The 21,454-nt window shown below is 44.0% G+C and overlaps 1 protein-coding gene across 1 annotated transcript in view; it reads left to right on the top strand.

Moving 5' to 3' along the window:
• bchs (WD repeat and FYVE domain containing 3 bchs) overlaps nucleotides 1-21,098 on the top strand; it is a 255,193-nt gene extending 234,095 nt beyond the window's left edge. Inside the window, exons 64-69 of the mRNA XM_050196790.3 lie at nucleotides 8,770-9,061; nucleotides 15,188-15,366; nucleotides 15,879-16,089; nucleotides 16,532-16,643; nucleotides 19,137-19,334; nucleotides 19,991-21,098. Coding sequence (XP_050052747.1) covers nucleotides 8,770-9,061; nucleotides 15,188-15,366; nucleotides 15,879-16,089; nucleotides 16,532-16,643; nucleotides 19,137-19,334; nucleotides 19,991-20,093 — 1,095 coding nt within the window. The 3' untranslated portion in view covers nucleotides 20,094-21,098. The remainder of the gene's footprint in view (nucleotides 1-8,769; nucleotides 9,062-15,187; nucleotides 15,367-15,878; nucleotides 16,090-16,531; nucleotides 16,644-19,136; nucleotides 19,335-19,990) is intronic.
• Nucleotides 21,099-21,454: the final 356 nt, after the last annotated feature.

Below are 21,454 nucleotides of genomic sequence, written 5' to 3'. Positions count from 1 at the left end.
TTGCTCAGACAGCCAATCAGGAGCTCTTGTGCCCTCGTCGTGCAAGATAGCGCAAGTGCGAGTTGTCTCGCTGCTTTTCTGGTTCATTGTGTTTGCGCCTTGTGGACCTTCTCCCGCTGTGTTGTCGTGATGAAGTGGCAGAATTCGCTTTTCGCCGTGAAGCTTGAAATCATAAATCGGGTCGAACGTGGTCAGAAGTTAGATGACCCCACAGCGTGCAAGATTCCGAGGAGCACTCTCAACGTGATCTTGAAGAATAAGGGGGAGATTAGGGCTAAAGGACAAAGGCTAAAGCGGACAAACTCGCGACCCGGTGCCCGTGGCACCCGGCACGTACGCACGGCAGTGTACAGGGTGGTCCTTTATGAAAGGGAACACGCAAGCACATGGCCCCTACTCTGTGGAGGTAAAGCACCTTAAACTTCGTAAAGTAGCAACACTCTCCTCCACCTTCACTCCTCCTCGTTTCTCCTCTCTCACGCTCCCTCCTCAACGGTGGTGCCGCCTACAGTGCTTGAACCTAGCAGACGACCTTTCGCAGAGTGAATGCACGCATAGCAAGGCGCGGTGCACTTTAAGCGTTCGCGTTTGCTTTCTAGCTCCGAGTAACTTTGTGTACAGCATAGCATTTCTATATGGACGGTTATACAAATTCAGTGACGTCAGCTTTTTTTTTTTCCTGTTTTGATAACTATTTTTTTAAATAGTATCTGAACGAGCGCTAAAGCTGTGCCATGACGACTCCAAATGTATCGCGTGTGCTACAATTAGGTACACAGCATTTGTCAAGTGCATGTCACAAGATGTTGTTAGGAATGATTGTAAATAACACATTTACGATCGAATGCCAACATCCTTACCTCCAGCAAGCCCTCAGTAGCCTAAATAATCCGCGCCGTCCTTACCATGTGAATTCGCGGCGTGTATCAGCTATGACATACAAATGCCAACAGAGGTTACGAACGATGGCTGCTCTGAAGGTTTAAAAGAGTGTTACAAGCTACAGTGCCGCCAACGTGCGTGCTTGCCAATCTTCTAAGCACGCGCAATGGCTCAGAGGTGGGCGCGGGTGCTATTATGTTTCTCGCGCCTCAAAGTCGACAGAAATAAGCACGGCCGATCATAGAATTGGGATTCTGTGTATATAGAAAATGAAATCAGTTTTTTAGTATTCGTTCACGAAGCGGAAATGTGGTAACAGTGCTTCATTCGGGCTCGAACAAGTGCATTCTTTTTTCAGGTTAGTGACTCATCACAAATAACATTTCATCATGCGTTAGCTCGTCCGTTAGCCCATCCGTTCACGAACTGGCATACTTGTCGCGATCCAAGTTGCACTAAGGTGTATGCATTGACGATCACGCTCGCTCTGAAATAACATTTGCGAGATATGACTTTAGTGAAGTGATGACCGCGCAAAGAATTGCCGCGCTATGATATAGCCGAAATTGCGGTAAGTGAAATGATGTAGTCATTCACATTGAGGCACCATTTGTTGTCTCATTACATGTGTCTCAGAAACATAGTGGTAGAATGAACTAATAGTTAAACAAACGAGGAAGCGAACGACTAAACGAACAAGTGAACGACGACTAAACCAGCCAGTGAACGAGAGGGCGACCGCACGTTCTCTTTGCGAGTACTCCACTGCCGCATCTTAACCTACCCACACTTTAAAGCTGACACGAATGAACACGTACGTCTCAAAAACTTATGATGCTGTCGTTCGGCAACAAGTGCAGTTTCGGGAGAGCACGTACATTTTCCTTTGTAATGCGATTTAACTGGGCGACCGCCACTGATGAACACGAACAAAAGAGGCAAACAAAGCTATTCGCTCCAAACAAGGCTAGTAGTAACCACAAAATGCAGAGTTTCTTTCCTAAGATGAGTTTCCACGCTCAAGCCTCAAATTTTGTCAAAAGGAATGCGCGGAATCCTAAAGGTTTCGTAATCACGTTTTCACATGCAGCCTTGCATGCCTGCGAATTCAAGCCTGTTGGCGTACAGTGCGATCAAGCGCTCCAAATATGACCACGTACTGCTTATATAAGCAAAGTACACGTCGCGTAGGTCTATACTATGAGAGACTCGCAACTACATCGTACACTTGTGTGGAGAATGTTGGTCTGAAGTTCTCCCTCCCAATTCGATGAATACACGTCTTTCCTAACCCGTAGCACTTACCAGACGGTATCAAAAAGGGCTTCTTGTCCTTTCTGAAATTATTTTGGCATACGAAGGCACAGCAGGTTACGGTGATCGAAAATGCTGCGAAGCGACGTCGCACTTGCCACAAAACTGCGAATGTGAATTGTGAATTTGCGAATGCCACAATGCATTCGCAAACTAAACAACACAGTATAGCAACGGCGCCAACATGCACTCTTTGCCACTCCGTAGACGCTTCTCAAGCGAAAATGGTGCTGAAGCGCAACTGTAAACAAACGAAGCCGGCGCAAGGGCCCACGTGATGTCATTAGGCTAATAGCGACGCGGCATTGGCCTCGGCCAGAGCGCACGAGGAGGAGGCAGCATTCATCAAAACGTGACGCTACTTTACGAAGTTTAATGGGTTTTATGCGGAGGCTGCTTAGAGCACCAGCAAGTGGCAGTAAGGAGAAGCACGTCTGCTTGTGGCATCACCTATAGGCGGCCAGAATAACCAGGCGTAGTCGATAGGCAAGCGCCTGCTAGAATTAGCTGGAACCCCCCCCTCACATGACTGTTACGCAAGGAGCGGGGCCCGCAGCGCAGCGTCTGCTGCTAGCAAACCGCGTTGGGTATGCAAGCGCACTGGAAGTGTGGAAGTGCCAACATACGCGCGGTAGTTATTTGGTACTCCTGGCATAACTATATTAATGCGTAAGCATTCTATGGCTACTTCCCTTGGAACACTGTTCGTCCATCCATTTGTCTGTCTGTAAAGCGTGACACGATGCACAGCATGCATAGGTATACATGAGGTCCTATGGATTATGACTATATATAGTGAATACTGAGAGGTATAAGTGTAATAAAGGTTAATAAAGGCCAATAAGATTAGTTATGATAAGATCCGTAACAATTATTGATTTAGTGTAATTAGGAATAGTGAGGCTAATTAAAATCAATTTATGTCATTGTTAGACTAATCAAGAGTTACTAAGGTTAAATCAGCAGACCCTAATCAATAATAATTAAGGGTACCTTGAGATTAGTCATACCTAATTAAGTTTTCTTAATTCATTACAGACACAAACGTCTCCATCATAACTTTAAATAAGGCTAACTAATTAATTAAGCAAATGTCGTTATTATAAAGATAAATAAGCCTGAATATTGAATTAACGAAATAATTACGTTTATTTACCTAAGCATGTGCTGGTGGTTGGTTATACATGATTACAACGAAGGCGCCGAATAAAACAACGGACGAAGGAAGGCGACACGGGACAACCACGTAGGCGCACTAACAACTCAGCATTTTATTTCTTGACACAGGAATAAATAGCTGCTGCCAAGAATCAAAACAACACGAAAAAAAGACAAAGCATTGCCGTCATCTGCATCGCACTACGAAAACACGATACACAACAGCTTCTAAGTGCCGCTCTCAAGATACGCCAGTTCCTTTGTCAATAGAGAAACTGAGGGTTTACTGATACAAGCATCACCACGCTTCTTGATCTCAAGCGCTTCCAATATCTCTCTTGTCGTTTGATCATCAGCTCTGTTCAAAACACAGGTTCTATTAAAATCTGGAATGCACTTGTGAGCCTTATAATGAGCACTAATGTGACCGGAGAGCTGGTTTTCCATCTTATATCGATGCTCATACAATCTGTCATTCGACATCTGCCCATTTGGCCTACATATGATGAACCACACGACAGGGGAACTGAATAAACTACTTTCTTTACACATCTGACATGCTTCTGCCCATGTTTTTTTGCACACACCTGTTTATTTTCCTGATGTCCTGCATTCACCTTGGCACGCTTGGAACCAAGACGTTTCGGAGTGTATAGCCCCTGTTTTAAGCGACATCTTTTTAGCTTCAAAAGACAACCTGTTAAAACAGTGCTTATCAGGGACAAATGTGATGCAGATCTTTAGTATGTGGATGATTTTTTTAGTGTTCTTAGATTGTGACAGTCCAGAATTGGAGACGCAGTCATCATTAATACTATCAGAGTTTAAAACAGCCTTGCATCCTCTAACCCTGACTCACGAGCTTCCAGCCGATAACTGTTTAAGATTTCAAGATTTGGAAATTACCTTCTCATTGTGACTTGTGTGCTGGCAGTTCAAGCCAAAGGCTAGCAAACCCATCCTCTCCTTCAATTCAGCTCACTCAAAAGTAATAAAAAGAGGCATCATTCAGTCATGTCTAACCAACGCACTTAACAAGTCATGTGCGCATCGGCTGCAAAGCAGTTTTCATTATCAGGTCAGCCGCCTCAAAGGGGCACATTATCCTCACCATCTGATCATATCTGTTGCATAAAAAATGCTCAGGCCGCTCAAGGAACCTAACATTGCAGACCAGGGTCGAACAGGCCCTTCTGGAACTAGGTGTGCTGTCATCCCATATGTTCACGGCATATGTCATAATCTGAAAAAAGTTGGCGAATGAGCTGGTGTTCGGGTTTTATTTTCCGCTCCGAAACCCAAGCATGTCGGATGTGTAAAGAAAGTAGTTTATTTGGTTCCCCTGTCGTTTGGTTCATCATATGTAGGCCAAACGGGCAGATGTCTGAATGACAGATTGTATGAGCATCGATTTAAGATGGAAAACCAGCTCTCCAGTCACATTAGTGCTCATTGTTAGGCTCATAAGTGCATTCCAGATTTTAATAGAACCTGCGTTTTGAACAGAGCAGATGATCAACTGACAAGGGAGATATTGGAAGCGCTTGAGATCAAGAAGCGTGGTGATGCTTGTATCAGTGAACCCTCAGTTTCTCTATCTACAAAGGAACTGGCGTATCTTCAAAGCGGCGCTTAGAAGCTGTTGTGTATCGTGCTTTCGTTGTGCAATGCAAATGATGGCAATGCTTTGTCTTTTTTTCGTGTTGTTTTGATTCTTGGCAGCAGCTATTTATTCCTGTGTCAAGAAATAAAATGCTGAGTTGTTAGTGCGCCTACGTGGTTGTCCCGTGTCGCCTTCCTTCGTCCGTTGTTTTATTTGGCGCCTTTGTTGTAATCAATTATTTACCTAGCTAAAATTTCACCTGAGTGCACTTCCCTCCTAAACCGCTCTGAATCAGGTGAGGTTTATTCACGCTATCGGAGGAGTGAGGAGCCAGAACTCCGTACTGCAATAAAGTACTCAGAAACTCTACTGGAGTTGTCAAAGTCGGCATAAGCCTAACCCCAAATTTCAAGTTGGCACACCCACAAATTTAAGCTAGCACACCCCCAAATTTCAACTTGGTCCACTACCAAATTTAAAGGAGTACTGACACAAAATTTTGAAGTCGAGTTAACATGTGAGATCAATTTATGTAGGCACATACACATCGTCTGCAAAATATCAATGGCAAATACAGCTTAGAACATATTTAAAATCAATTTTAAAATAGGTGCACGCAGCCAACCACAAAACGCAGCACCTCGCGACATCGACAACAAGAAAGGAATGTAAACAACCAATAAAACGCTATGTCACTAGTTTACGCTGTCGTCGAGGTGGGCCCTGCGAGCAAGTTTCTCGCCGCTCCGATCGTCTTGGTGTCAGTTATTATTTTTGTTTCCTCCCTTGTCGTGATGCTGACCTCGCCGCTGATGGCGGCACAAAAATCAGCTAAAATTTGTTTCTGACACGAATAACTCATAAAGTGACATCGAAAGTGTGCATGTTGTGAAATGTTGCGCGATATAGTAAATCGTTGGCGTGATTTTGACTCGCAAGCGGTCAGCGCAGCTGCCACTGCAATCATCTCTGCGAAGCGGCTCGCCTGGCTAGCGTGTTGTCTCATTGCTACCAATGGCGTCGGGAAGACTAATTTTATTGTCACTTATGATCGACATTAATGTGCAGAAGTTTATTGTTTTGAAGAGTATAGATGGTTTATTACCAGCTGCGGACGGGTCGCAAAGGCCGTTGGCTCGGACCCGATGGCTAGTGAGCTAGGCCTATATACTGTTTCCCAGCTATTGCCAGCTCGCTTGGCTTGCTCGTTGGCTATACCGTCGACGTCGATAAGTGGCAGAAGTGGTCTGAGTTCGTGCGCACCACTGGACGCTTAGAATGGAGCCCGCTGAAGAGCAGCCAGATTTGCTCGTTTAATTTCGAGCGTGCCTGGTATAAATAAAACAGGCCGAGCTTAGAGCAGTCCGATGATCTTCCACTAAGACTACGTCCCCCAAGCCTGATTCTGTGTCGACTTTTACCTCGCCTTGTGTCCTGCTCTGGAATATACTTCATTCCCAAAGCGCCCTCAACGAATGGCTCGTACTACTTGTACCGGTGCGCATGCATATTGGTAGCTGTCGCTAGCCGCACTTTCCGAGTCACTGCTTTGTAGTGAATCCAATCAAATGTGGTTGGCCATGAAATAGTCACTGCTGCACAACAAAAACAAGGACGACGATGATGGCGAGGACATCGCAAAGCAGGATCTTTAATAAAGTTTGTGCAATACAATGGCAAAGCACATGCAGGCGTAGCAGACAAATTAGCAAGATGAGGCTCTCGCGCCGGCAAGCGCGCTGGCGTGCGCACGTCACAGTTTTCTGCGATCACGTGTCCAGCTGTGTTTACATTCCTTCTTCGGCCCATCTCATTGCGCTTCAAACTGAAACTTAGACTTATTGCTACAAACAAGACTCCAAATAATCACCTGTCGCGCTCTGAAGCCAATGCTGTTTCGTGCGGTGATTACTAGGTCATTAGCTACTTAATGCAGCAGAAAAAACAAGATCCAAAATTTTTGTCAGTACTTATTTAAGTTGGCCGACCACCAAATATAAGTTGGCTCACCCCCAAATTTCAAGTTGGCCCACCCCTACTATAGGCTTCCCCATGCATTTTCGTTTTTGATGTATCTCTATGGTTATTGTCTCAAATCAGTTCTTTTTTTCAATTGTTCCTGATTGCTTATAAAGCTACCAATCATCTACATTTACGCTATTATAATGATTAAATGTCGTAACTTCGCACATTATGCTTTTTCGTGCAGATACAAGGCATTACACCTTTCGTGTAGCAGACAGATCTTGCTGTGGTGCGCGCCAAACGCTGACAGTGCCTATTAACCAGCGGGCATATGTCGGTATTTCTACGTTCCCACTGTGCTAGTGTACCGAGCGCAGTTTGCAAGCAGGAGACGCTGCGTTGCAAGCTCCTGCCTGTTGTGCATCCAGCTTGCGTGGGAGGCAGTCCAGCAGCCGCTAGCCTATCAGCCATGTCTGGTTATTCTAGCCTACAATAGATGACACTACAAGTGGACATGCTTCCCCTTGCTGCCTGTTGCTGGCGCTCTAAGCAGCCTCCGCAGAGCACAGGCCACGCGCTCACGTGTTCCCTTTCATAAAGGACCACCCTGTACAAGTGGTTCATCTGAAATTGCTTCAGACGTGCCAGCTTCCGCGTGCCCGGTGATTACTGTAAATTTTGATGAGTGCGACAAAGCCATTGCCGGTGTTGCCGAAGTTTGGAGCGAGCTGTCAGAATTTCCGGAAGCCGTTGACGAGTCAACGGTCGACGAGTTTGTGAGTGCAGATGATGGTGCTGCGACCACGGGAGAGCCTGAAAACGAAGACTACATTGCCGATAGTCTACCGAGCACAAGTGAAAATGGCCACAATGAGGAAAGCAACAATAGTCCTTTGCCTACATCCCCCGAGGTGTTTGTTGCACTCGCGCTGGTCCGGTGCTTCTGCACGAATGTGAAAGGTTGCGGCCTCAACTGCTCTGACTCTTTAGACAATGTGGAGAAGTATGTGCATCGCAGGCAGCGAAATTGCCCAAGCAGAAGAAAATACAGGACTATTTCATGCGAAACTAAGCTAGTTTCATCAATAAAGTGATTTTATAAATATGTGCTTTTATGACATCCAATTCTTTAGCAGGCTTATATCGAATTATGCCCTATATCGAACTCATAGGCATTTTTTTGCAAGTTCGATATAGCCGGGTTCGACTGTAGAAGGATATCAGGTCTCCTTTAGGGCCTCTTAGATTTGTATCTTTGGTGTTCTACTAGCTATGATTTTTCACGTAGAACTTAGGCCTGGTTTTGAATATGGGCTTTACTTACAACATGGCTGTGATATTTCAGTCACAGAAGATATGGATGCTGGTTCATCATATTTAAATAATGTTTTGAGCTCTGGCGGCTTAAGGCATTCTAGTGCAAAACAGTTTAACCCTGCTGCATAGACCATAAATATGATATTTGTGGTCTACTCAGCAGTATGAACCAACTAGCCCAGCAACATGTACTTCTGGATTACAGTTTAACCCCCATAGACATGGCAGCTTTTCAAGAACAGCCAAACATTATTGGCTGTTCTTGAATGTCGTAACACAGCAGCCACATTAATTGAACTTACTTGTAGTTCAAACCACAAATAGTGTTTAGGTGTGTATCTGTTTCCTCTGTTCTTGTTGTTTATATTTTTGCCTTTGCTTCTGTGCTTTGGCTGTAATTCTATTAAATATTATACACTATACCTCAAATAAATATCCTGGTGCTTGTCAAAACCAGCTCTAAAGAAGAATCAGCCGATGACACCCTGTTTTGGAGATCTAATAGTAACACTTTGCTGGACAACTTACAGATGTGGTCTGCCGACTACGTGCAAATCCCCATAGAGGGCAAAAAGCAAGCCCAAAGCAGCACAACTGTAACACCAGCTGTTGTTGAAGAGCCCAGTGTAGCCACAACACCCGAGAAGTCTTCCTCCCCTCCACCAACACAGCCAGCCCCACAGCAGGAAACAATGGCCGAGAGGATAGTTCGCAAGCTCAGTGCAGTTGACACAGATGATGTGGACAGCTTTCGAACTCAGCACACTTCTGCTGCTGTGCTCATCAAGTGTGGCTCAGACAGCTCACTCTCAGAGGATGATGGTGAGTGTTGCAATGCACAGTTCTCTTTTCTTTCTTTAAAGGGTAAAAAATTGTGTTTGATTTAATGATCAGCATCATTCAAGAGTTAAGAACGTCAGTTTAACCACTTTCAGAAAATGAAATGCCACGTCCTGAAACCAGTTATATATGAAAGTGGCTCCAGAAATGATGCTTGTCTGTTTCTATGGAAACTGCAATGGAACCTGCAGATCAACTCTTCTTTATAAAGCAGGTCATGAGATTCTCCATAACGTGCACCACTGGCAATGCATTTGCATTATTATGTGCACAGTTCTAGTTACAAAGTAGTAGTATTTCATAGCTGTTATGAGAGCATTAATGCCTGAAAAATCTATTGGAATGAACTGTAGTGAGTCATAGGTTACTGTATCTTGGCTGGGTAAAGAGATTGTACAGTCGAACTAAACTTGGTGATTTGTCAAGGTGGTCTTCAGGTAGTACTAAGCCTGGCATTGTGCTGCAAGAATAAATTTTTTTGCTGTGTCCTTACTGGAAATTTGAGCTTGAGTTTTGACAGCATCTCCTGTATACCAAAGATGATGGTGTGTTTGGTACCTGTCTCACGGCCTCTGGATAAAAAAGAAAGGTGCGGCCTGCTGCGTGCATCAAAAACGCTGTCATCCACCGCGGCACTACCAGTCGAGGTCTGTTGTCTGGGATCGGCATAGAAAATGCAAGAGGAACGCGCTTCGAACACCGTCGCCCGTGGAAACCGACGTGTCGTGTCCCCGAGAGCTAGCGCCATTCGGCCCAGCCAAACGGCTGAGAATGCAACTACGGCTGAGGCATTCGCTCCCATTGCAGCCCGCCTGACGTGGCAGGCCGCACCTTTCTTTTTTTTTTGTCCAGCGGCCGTGCCTGTATAAATTATCCAGTAGAGGTACTCATACAGTTTTGGTGTGACGATAAGTGGATGGGAGTTCAGAATACGGCTTTTCAGTTAGTTTGCTGTTGCTGTTGCATAAATGCTCCATCTGCTCCATAACTGTGCTAGCATGCAGTTATTGGTTTTCTTAATTGTCGAGCAGATGTCATATGCCAGTGTGCCCCCCCCCCCCCCACCCTACCCTTTATTATGATCTTATTTTTTTTCCAAGTGGACTTATTTTTTGTGTAGCTGCTGTGTTTAAATACCTGTGTTTTATATACACTTCCATGTTGGATGCCCTCTGCTGCCATCTGTAGCAACTGAATTTAGCATATCAACTGGAAGGTATTCCAACTTTTCAATTATTATGAGGGCAGCTTTTCCTCACCACCTGTACATTAAACTGGACAGTAGAAGTGGCTGTGCCAGTTCTGTAACTGTGAAATGTGTTATCGATTTTTGAGCATGATCCACGAGGGTGATGCCGCAAACATGGCAGCTATGAACAAAGTTGCCACTGTGTCAACTGGCACGAAAGTGCAACTTGGGTTGCCAACTCTCAACTAAACGGCCTTAGAGGGAACCTCACCGCTAGTATGTTCACACTCATAAACCTTATTGACGTTCAAGCGTGAGATCAGATGCATGGGCTAGACTGACAGCAGTAGTAGCTGAGTCCATATCCACGTGGAGTCCCCTCCATGCCGAAAAAGTGTTGGCAGCGTGCTTGTTTTGAAGACGAGGTCTTCTTTGCTGACTTCACACTGGTTTTGTGTATCTGGGATCTGGGTAGGTATCTTGTAATCACTTCCAAAAAAAAACAGCCCTTCCACGTCTCGAGAGCATCATAGCGAGTCGCAAAAGGCATCAAAATGTCGGTATAAGCGAGAATTAGTAGAAAAGTAGGTAAAATTAATTATGTGGATGTAATTAGTGGCAATACAGCCTAAAATTAAACCTGTTGCGCCATAGTCTGCATAATGTCCAGGATTGGCCCACCTGGCCTCTTGGTCAAAAGATGTGTCAACCTAGTGTCGACGGTCAAGAAAGACTAGTTCGACATAATTGCGTGCGAATATGATACAAATACCACGTTTGCAGGATTCTAACGCACTCTTTCCGTTTTTTAATGAAAGGTGCTTGAAATTTGCATGCACATTACAATCGTAAATGATTCTACTCAAAATAAAAAATGAAACCGATTCTTACTTAAAAAAGAAGCTCAACGTAAGTTAGCTAGCCACACTGCCATCGAATGGGTCATTTGTAGAAAGTGACGGTCGGAGACCTTGCAAGCTGGGCCCATGGTGCGTGGGATGCCCTTTCGCAGATGATGGTTGTGTAAGCCTCCAGAAGTATGGCATTTCTAATGCATTAAATGGAACTGAAGATGACTTTCTGTGGTCGGTAGACAGCGAAAAGGGCGGGGTCGGCAGACTCTGATAGCCACTAGCCTCTAAAGTTCAGTTGTGTGCATGTCTGTGTGCCTTTGTATTGTTCCGTAATATTGTTTCAACACGGTACACGTCGACTCAGGTTTCGTTACTTGATGTACGCGGTGGAATCAGCACTAAGTTATTTTTTTGGATATTTGGGCGGTAACATAACTGCACATTATAATCGGCAGCGCGGTAGAATTGTGTAAATATGGTAACATAGGAAATGAGCAGATAATGAAATGAAAAAGACTGAAAGAGGCAAAATGTAGAGATAATCAACATTTAGTCATCAAATCGTTTGAACCACGTACCATGTACATCGGCCTTTATTAGCATTGGTTGACTCTTGGTTGACTCTTTCTTTTTTTATGTCTGCACTTGTAGACCTTATCGGCGATCGAGCGCAAGCTCAGATGCACAGGCTAGACTGACAGCTGTAGTAGTGGAGTAGGCATCCACATGCAGTCCTCTCTATGTCCAAAAAGTCTGTCGGCAGCGACTTGGCTTGGTTGCACCGCAGTCAGCAAGCCAACATACCAATCCCGCATGGTAACACTGATTGCACAGTTGCGTCTTCATGGTGGTGCAGTGTGCATGTATGTAATTAATCCCATGCATCATATCAGTACGGTACAATGCCAACAGGCCATCAAAATCTGCAGCAGACCCTTTGCTCGGTCGTTGGAGGCACCCGATTTGCATTTCTTAGGCATAGACCTGATCACGTTTTTAAAAAAAAATTCTGATATTTGTGTGTATGCATATAACAAATGTATTTTTGTGGCTGATGTAACTTAGTTATAACATGGTTTGATTGTATATACAGGGTGTCCCAGCTAACTTTAGCCAGAGTTTAAAATTGAATGCCACATAGCTGGTCAGAACCAAGGTAATTTTGTTTGCTGTCACTTGGAGATACTCAAATTATTTTTTTCATTCTGCCTAATGTGATAATTAGCCTTAATTAATTAATTAACTTCTCAAATATAATTGTATGAGAAGTGTCAAGGAGAAAATTGTAGAGCGACATGAAAAACTCCCGATACAGCTTTCCATTGCTCAATACGTGCTGCATAAAAGTGTTTTTCCTAGCGTGAAAGAAGCCCACAAATGCATGCAAAATTACCGCGTGACTGGCTGCTCGAGGCACTCGAGGCTGCCTCTGCCATCTTGCACGCCGCATCGGGTGTTGGTTCAGAGCATGTACGAGGGTCGCTCATGTCAGTCCGGGACTTTTTTTAAAATCAAGTAAAAGAACAAATTTCAAAGTGTGGAAAGTGGATTTATTTTTCCACATAACCTACTAACTAACGCCTGGAATGCTTCGGCATAGAAAGATTTACTATTACGACAAAACCATTGTAGGATACGATTCTTCACTTCATCATCAGTGTTGACATGTTTTCCTCCAATTCCTTGAGGGGCACAAACAGGTGAAAATCACTTGGTGCTAAGTCAGGACTATAGGGGGGGTATGGTAATATCTCGCAGCCAAGTTCCTGGATTGTTTGGAATGTGCGTTGAGCGGTATGCGGTCGTGCATTGTCTTGCAAAAGGCCACGCCCTTTGTGATCAAACCCGGACGTTTCTTCTGTAAACTCTTGCACACATCATGCAGAACACGGCAGTAATACTCACTGTTGATAGTGACACCATGGGGTAAAAAAATCTATGCGAATGATTCCCTGTTTATCCCAGAATACACTTGCCATCACTTTACCAGCAGACGGAACTTCAAAATTTCTTGGGAGGTGGTGATTCCATATGCTTCCACTGCATCGATGCTCTTTTGGATTCTGGGGTGAAATGGTGAACCCATGTTTCGTCACATGTCATGATGCCATTCAGAAAATCCTGGCCTTCCCTTTCATAGCATTCCTTCAGTTCTCTACGGACTTCAACTCTTCTGTGTCTGTCAAAAGCAGACAGCTGCTTTGGGACCCAGTGTGCACTCACTTTTCAGGACTACAAATGATTATGAATTATTGTGTTCACTGTTCCTAACGGCAGGTTACTCACCTTTGCAATTTCATGACAGGTTATGCGACGATTATCCACGATCAGCTGCTCTAGGCACTGAATGTTCTCAGGAATGACTACCATGGGTTGTGATCCACCACGACTGGGTTCATCAGTAATAGAGATACGGCCATCTTTGAAGCGCTTGCACCATTCAAATGTCTTACTGCGACTGAGTGTCTCATCACCGTACTGAGCCTGAAGTCTTCTGTAAATTTCAGCATGTTTCGTGCCCTTCTTTACTAAAAACTTCATCACAAGACGCTGTTCCACGTAGACGTTCACACTGTTGTCCGCCATCTTGAATAACAGTCTATTGAGAAGTGTGGGAAATGAGCGCCGTCTACCGGTGACAGGATACAGGTGCCAGTTTCTACTGGATACAAAACCTCCAGCCTAGGCGTCCATTTAAACCTAGAAAGAAAAAGAAGTCTCGGATTGAGTTGGACGACCCTCATATATACATGGCAGGAGCGTGGCCAATAGGAAAGTCGATGCAAGAAACTCGTTTGGACCTTTCCACCACATCATATGTGCACAATACCCTCTGGAGCTCCCTGGGTGTCATCACATTAGCCTCTTTACAGCTGCAATTATCTGTGACCCCCCTCAAAAGCATTCCAGAAACTGCAGCACTTACCTATCTACTAACGTGCAAGTCCAGATGGGACGTAGATAGAACTGCAGAGAGGAGGGGGAAAGGAGGCAGAGAATGGGTAGAACCGACACAGTTGTGAAATAAGTGAATAGCAGCCTGGTCCCTCTCGCAGTTCCCATACAGAGGGAGAGGGAGAAATGGGCAAAAGATGAATTGAGAAGGCAAGGAAACAGTGCTTACGAGCAAACTGAAGGTACGGTATGGTATGCTTCTGCTATTTCTTGAAAAATAAACACCATGCAAATTTGTCAAGCGGACAACTGATGCCGGGTGCGCAGCCACAAAGTCACATTAAAACACCATAGTGGTTGAGGCGACACTACAGAAGCAGTCGCACATCATTACAACACTTCTATGCCCGCCATAGCAGCTTGACAGCTATGGCATTGCCCAAGGTTGCGGGTTCAATCCTTACCATGGCAGCCGTATTTCGACGGGTGCAATATACAAAAATGCTAGTGCACATAGATTTAGATGCACATTAAAGAACACCTGGGTGTCAAAATTAATCCGAGGTCTGCCACTATGGCATGTCTCATTATCCGATTGTGATTTTGGCATGTACAGCCACATAATTCAACTAAAGTTTAGTGCTTCTGCCACGATGTGATGTGCCATGTGAGGCAATGATAATGCTTAACCCTCTCAGAGATTATTAACAATGGTGCACAACAACGTGTCAACCAAGCGAGTCTCCCTGTGTGTTCTGTGTACTATGCAGACAAACAGCAGTGGTGCATGCAAGGTAATGTTTAAGATCAACTCACCACTCTCGTATCAGACTAAACACTGAAGAAATTATACATTTGCCGTCCACATCACCGCTAATTATTGTCAATCAAAGCAAACAGCATAGAAAGTTTCACTTACATCGATTCCCACAGTGTGTGAGATCCACATATTTTTTGCTCGCATCTTTTTGTTGTGATTTATAAAACCTCATATATTCAAGAAACACTTTCTTTGACTGCAACCGGGAGTTAGTAGGCTGTGTAACAGCACTTGATTAGTAACATGTTTGATGGTCATTGCTTAAATAAGCATTGAAAAGGTGTTTATGCTGGTTGTTTTTCTTCTCTCTCTTTGATGTGTGAAAAGAAGCTTGTGCTCCACTTTTCCAGACTCTGTCAAGAGCTATGGCCGAGGAGCTACCTCCCCACTCTCTGGTAGCAGTGGTGAGAGTGGGTGGAGGCGCTCCTCCCAGGATCGCCGGCCTTCCTTACTGCAGCATTCCAAGACTGTGGTGGGCCTTCTCAGCACCCAGCAGCAGTCTAAGGCAGCTGCTGAAGCTGAGACTCAGGTGATGCCATATCACTTGTTGGATCAGCAACCTGTAGAAGGGAAGAAGCATTTTCACAGCAGCACTGTAGAAGCAGTATTCGGTCTCGTCTTTTTTTGACACCATTATCAGCATGGTATGAATATGTAGCCAGTGTTTAATTTTTGGTTGTTTATATTAATGGTAGAAGTTGACGACCCATAACTAGGGTGCACTTATTGTGTTTGTATGGGATGCTCTTTTACTTATGTTTTTTTACGATTTAAAAAAAGGTAGTGATACTTTGGAAAAGTATGGGGGGGGGGGGGGGGGGCAAAGGGCAGTTATAGGTAATACCTGATATTGTTCTGATTTAGTTATGCATACAGTGTCTGGCATGGGAGGTTTGCCGGGCTGGATTTTTTTATTATTTATTATTATTTATTATTTCGGTTGCTTGGGAAGCAGTGAAAGTAACATGACTGGGTAATGAAGCTGTTCACATCTTAACAATGCATACCTTGACATCGAGTCTCCCATTATGAATTCTATAGGTAACCAAGTCAACTTTGACCATTCCTGAGGATACAAGAAGCACCGGTGGATGCACAGCTGAAGATTCCAAAGGGGCAGCACTTCGCATCAGCAAGTCGGAGAACTCACTGACTGATACCTTTGTGATGATTAATGAGACGGATACACTTGATGCAAACAAGAGCATTGACGTCCGCAAGCTTAGACGAAGAAGGAACATACTGAGAGAAGGTGAGTAGCATCAGGCTGGTTAAGGTAGTTTAGCGATACAATTTGACAAAGAAAAGAAGACAAAAGACAGAATTGGTAAGAGGTAGTGCGTTTTGCATTCTGATAGCTTGCAGCGAAGGTGTGACTGTATGCCAAACACAGTTGACTGGAAGGATGCATTCCCCCCCCCCCTTTTTTTTTTTTCTGTGCATTTCAGTTATAGGGTTGCTAAGCTGCTTGTAGATAAATTATAAAAATTTTGGCATATATTGTTTCATGGTGGTATTATGTAGAAATGTCTTGCTATATTTTGGAACTCGCTAGTATAACAATATTAATTTGCATTGTCCTCCCTGCTGCAGATGTGCTTGGAATGACTGTGACCTGTTCTTGAAGAGTATTCTTTCAACATGTCCCATATTTGACTCTGGTTTTCTTCTTCTTTTTCTTTTCTTTTTTTTAGGTTTCAAGTGGTCATGCCAACTTGTGTTTAGAAGTAAACTGACCATGCACACTGCATTTGACAGAAAGGACAACAATGAGCCCGCAGCCGTCACTGCTTTGGCTGTGTCTAAGTAAGTCACTGTGGCGCTAAATTATTATGCCAGAATTGATTCACCTTGTGAAAAAATTCAGCTTTGGAGTTAGGGTTTGGTTTGGTATGGCCATTACTGCATTCCACTGGAACAAGCTCTTGGCACTCTTGTATATTAGCAGTGGTCCACTGGTTCCATAGGTTAAATGAAGCCACCGGAAGTATCAGCAGTCTTGCTCCTTCTCGTGTTTCATAAAATGAGGATGATATTACAGTTTCTCATGAAAAGTAGGCTAGTGACAGTGTATATAAGTGGCAGTGAGTGAGAGGGTTTGACAGGTTAATCACATGTGAGACACTCCTCTCCAGCCTTGCTCAAACTTGCATGGGAGAGGGTCACCACCTTTCTTGCAGCCATGACAGCTCACATCTTGAGCCTGGTGCAGTAATACCTACAGGTCCGATGGCAAAAATGAAGTTCTCATTCATCAGTCTTCTTCTAGGACTGACATATTGAGAACAAGCAATAACCTGCTTGCCATATGTCCCTTTGCACACTTATGTACAAGTGTACACTCTCTGCGTGAAAGTACTCACCCATTGTCAGTACACTACTTCACTGAGCTACTAGTGAGGTAGCTTGCATGTTCTGTAAGTTGCAGAGCTTGCCTTTCTGTAGTATGGAGGTGCAAGGCACTTATATAAAGGAACCAGATTAATTTAGACTGCTTCTCTGGCCAGCAGTCATTTGGAGGCAGGCTGAATGGCCGTGAAAGTGTTTGCCAAGAAAGTTCACTGACATTCCCTTTTCTGTCTCTCTCCCTCCTTTTTTATTTTTCTCAGCAAATTTATATCCTGCACCATTAAGCAGTACTGACCTTTATGTTTTCTTGCTTTATGGAGGACTGCTGTCACACTCAAGTGTCAGTGTTTCCTGCACTGGACTATATAGCGAGGAGGAAGCTTGCAGAGAGAAAAATTTCCTTTCAAATTTCTTTACTGCATCTTCAGTAAAGATGAGAGTCATTTTTAAATAAGCTTGTAATTGCAAAAAAAAAAAAAAAATTTAGTTTTCAGTTGCTTTACTCTTTCCCTTACCATAGGAAACGTGCAATTTTACAGTGGTCCTGTACTCTGTTCACTTCAAGGGACATTAGTTGCAACATATTAGGTGTTTCACATAACTTGAACCAAGCTTTAAATAAAAAAAAAAGAAACTGATACATCTTAGGCAAATGAGACCAACGGCATACTTTTCGTAATCAACTTGAGTTACAGTATATTTAAGTATGGTTAGTTGCCTAATTAGCTAAGTTCAGTTATGCAAATTTCTATATGGTCGTTTTAGGGCATAACTTTGTTTAAAAAAGTTGCAGAGCATGCCCAGTAAAGTTGTTACCGTGACATATACCTTTTACGTGAGTCTTTTTTTCTACGCTTTCAAGAAAGCCTGTGAAATATGAAAAATACGGCATCATTGTATGCTTGCACATCTGATTTGCAATGCTCCCAGAAGTTTTTCTTTCAAGGAACAATTAATGCATGTCCATTGTAAAAATAAGTAAATGATCGACTCTGGCATCCAGGCGGCTACATCAGCACCATATTTAATGAAGATGAAAATTTGCTGCAATACAAAGGGGTAAGTGTTAGGCAGGCACTGAAAGACAACCAAAACACATTCGTAGACTTGTTTTGCAATGGGCGTGCAGGCTTCGTTCTTTGGAATCACGGTTGCAAGCACTGCAAATCAGACACACAAGCACACAGTGACATCATATCTTTCATATTGTGCACGCTTTTTTGAGAGCCCAGGAAAAAGAACCATGTAAAATATAATATTTTACATGAAAGGGGCAGGGTGAGCACGTTGTAATGCGATCAAGCCCGCGCTGAGTGCTACTTCCTGCTCCTTTTAAGCTGGATGGGAAAGGAGGGTGCACGCTGCTCTATTTGCTCCAGTTCGGTCTCCGCTTTCCTCATCATTTTTATGGCACACGACATTACAGTAGCTAGCAGCATCAAATCTTCGCCTTCAGCTCGGGTTTGTCTGAAAAATGGTCCATGGAAATGAGAAATTTTGTTCTAAATAACCATTGCACGGTTTTTTGGAGATAGAATTCACAGGAATGTCTATCTAGTCGAATGCGTAGGACTTTGCCGGGACCAACAGAGCAATTCAAATGATCTGTTCATTCAAATTAAGAGATTTCAAATTATCGGCATTTCACTGTAGAATTATTGGCTTGTGATGCTTATGTAGGACACTATTGATATGCTGTATCTGATTGAGCACCGTACTTTTTTTAGCATTCTGGTCAACCCTTTCCATGCCGCAGGAAATTACAAAAACTGTACCAAATTTCCCAGAGATTTCCCGAAACATGGCCTGACGACCATGCTCATCAGTGGTAGAAAAAGGGTTAGAACCCACGGCATTTGTTGGAGCCATTGAGCAACTATTTCACATTCCTATTTTCTGGAAGTAGCGAGCACATTTGCTGTGGCCTCAGCCTAGCATGTTTGTATCCAGGGATCACAAGACGGTGTATGTGGGTGATGCAAGGGGGCGAGTGTTCACCTGGAGCGTGACTGAGCATCCCGGCCGAGCCATGGCTGATCACTGGGTGCGAGACGAAGGTGGGGACAGCTGCCTGTCCTGCGGGGTGCGGTTCTCCTTTGCCGAGAGGCGCCACCACTGCCGCAACTGTGGCCAGCTCTTTTGCTCCAGGTCAGCCAGCCAACGGCACAGAATGTCGCATTCTGAACTTGTGCACCTAGTTGCTAAACTAAGCCACCCTAGCCCTGTCTACTTTCTGGAACTGAGTTTGTGTACAACCTGACAATGCTCTTTGTTGTTTTTGATTACTAATACAGTCAAAGCTTGGTATCGGCTTCTTCTGGAAGTACATAATTATTATTAAAATTCAAAAGCATATTTTCGCTTACTGCAGCCTGTTTATTAAACTGCGTCAATAAATATTCACACTAACAGTAGAAGAAGCACACTGATCCAAACACCCTTCTTGATTGATGTCAATTATTGGAAAATAGCAGCCACCTATAAGAATCTGCTATATTATGAAATAAAGCATCCAGAAAAGAGTGAGGCGCAGACTTCTGTTGAAAAGAGAGCGTTGTAGAGAAAGGTGACTTCGCGCTCCACTTGCGAGATCCACATGCTGCACACGACTGCAAAATTTGGCTGAGATGTTCACAGCAGCGTATGCTATGCGCGGACTATGTTTTTTCACCAAGCCCGAAGGGTGGTTCAGGGTCTCCTTAAGCCACAATTGCCTAAATGTCTCAATTAGTGATGCTCTGGCTTTCTTTCCTCATGTGCTTTTACCTTCACCGTTTGCATTGGTCTACTTGTGTTAAATGCAGGTGCAGTCGCTTTGAATCTGAGATCAGCCGCCTGAGGATACTCAAGCCAGTGCGCGTCTGCCAAACCTGCTTCAACTCATTGAAGCCCCCTGGGGAAACCTAGGGGCAGGACGCAGCCTTTTCTAGTCAGACATATCCCTGGACATTCCATAGCTGCTGTAAAGACTCTGTGGGCTCCTGTTCCCCCCCCCCCCCCCCCCCCCCCCCCCAATGATGTGCTGTATATAGCGTGCATGTAAATATTGTCCTGTGCCGAGTGGTTTTTAAGTGTGTACATTAGTGGCGGGTCCACCCCACTGTGCCGCCATGTAGCCACGCTTCACAGGTGTCTAAATGAAGAAAAAGAAAAAAATAGCACCAGTCAGATGACCATAGTTGCTAGGCTTCTTGTCACTACCATGTGTTATAGCAGGTTGTGTACCACCAAAGTATATATTATATATAAATATATATAAAATCCCAGAGTACTCTATGAGCTGAGCAATACATTTAACTGCTATTTCTTGACCTTTAGATGCCCAGGTTGTATTTTATTAGTTGGCAGGCTGATGTGCATGGCTGTCCTTGTGCTATGTTCTGAAATAGTGCCTACTCTCTCTGCTAGTGCTTCTTGAGTGTTGTCTGCAATGTTTTCACTGCTAAGCATTGCAATGGAATGCACTCTGAAGCATTGAAGTAAAGAAGCAGTTACGAAATGTTGCAGGGTCACAACTGTGTTTGTTAAAAGATTGTTGGTGGGCAATTAATCCCACATCATCAAGGATGCAGCTTGTGCAAACTGTGAAATTGAGGGCAAGCACTGTTTCAGTATATGTCGTGGTCCTGCACACATGCCATTCATATGTCGCTTGGCAACCAGTGCACGGAATGGGTGTCAATTACCAGCATGTCGGCCTCTGAGACGCTTTTTTTTAACTGACTGTCGTCAACTGTTAGTCATGATACAACCCATAGCACACAAGAGTTGTTTTTATTAATCTTGTTCTTTAATTGAAAGGAAGGAGTGCATGGCATGACAGGTCAACCCTGTGATTCAGTTCTTACGTATGTGCCTGTAGGCTGTGGATGGGCAAGTTGATTGTTATTAAAGTGCAGCTATGTTTTAAGACACTGGTGATCATGTCTTATTCAAAACTGGATATTGACTGACTTCGTCACTGCTAAACAGTGGTGCAGAAATGAAAGGGAACCTGCAACACCTTTTGAGCTTGGTAAATGGAATAAACCTACCCAGCTATAGACAGTGCCATCATGAACACAAGTCACAAGTTATTCGTGTACTATACTTGTGAAATGGAACGTGTCAATTTAGGACTAACTAATGTCTGCATCACCTTTAGTGACTGGATTCATAGTGACATGACATGGCATTCTCAATTGCACATGTGGTGTATCCTACATTAAAGTTGCATTTAAAGTACACCGTCGCGGTCCTGGTGGCGGGGGGATCGTATCATGTCGCTA

The sequence above is a fragment of the Dermacentor andersoni genome, chromosome 1 (genome assembly GCF_023375885.2).
Source record: "Dermacentor andersoni chromosome 1, qqDerAnde1_hic_scaffold, whole genome shotgun sequence".
NCBI lineage: Eukaryota > Metazoa > Arthropoda > Arachnida > Ixodida > Ixodidae > Dermacentor > Dermacentor andersoni.
This window is presented reverse-complemented; position numbering and strand designations above follow the sequence as displayed.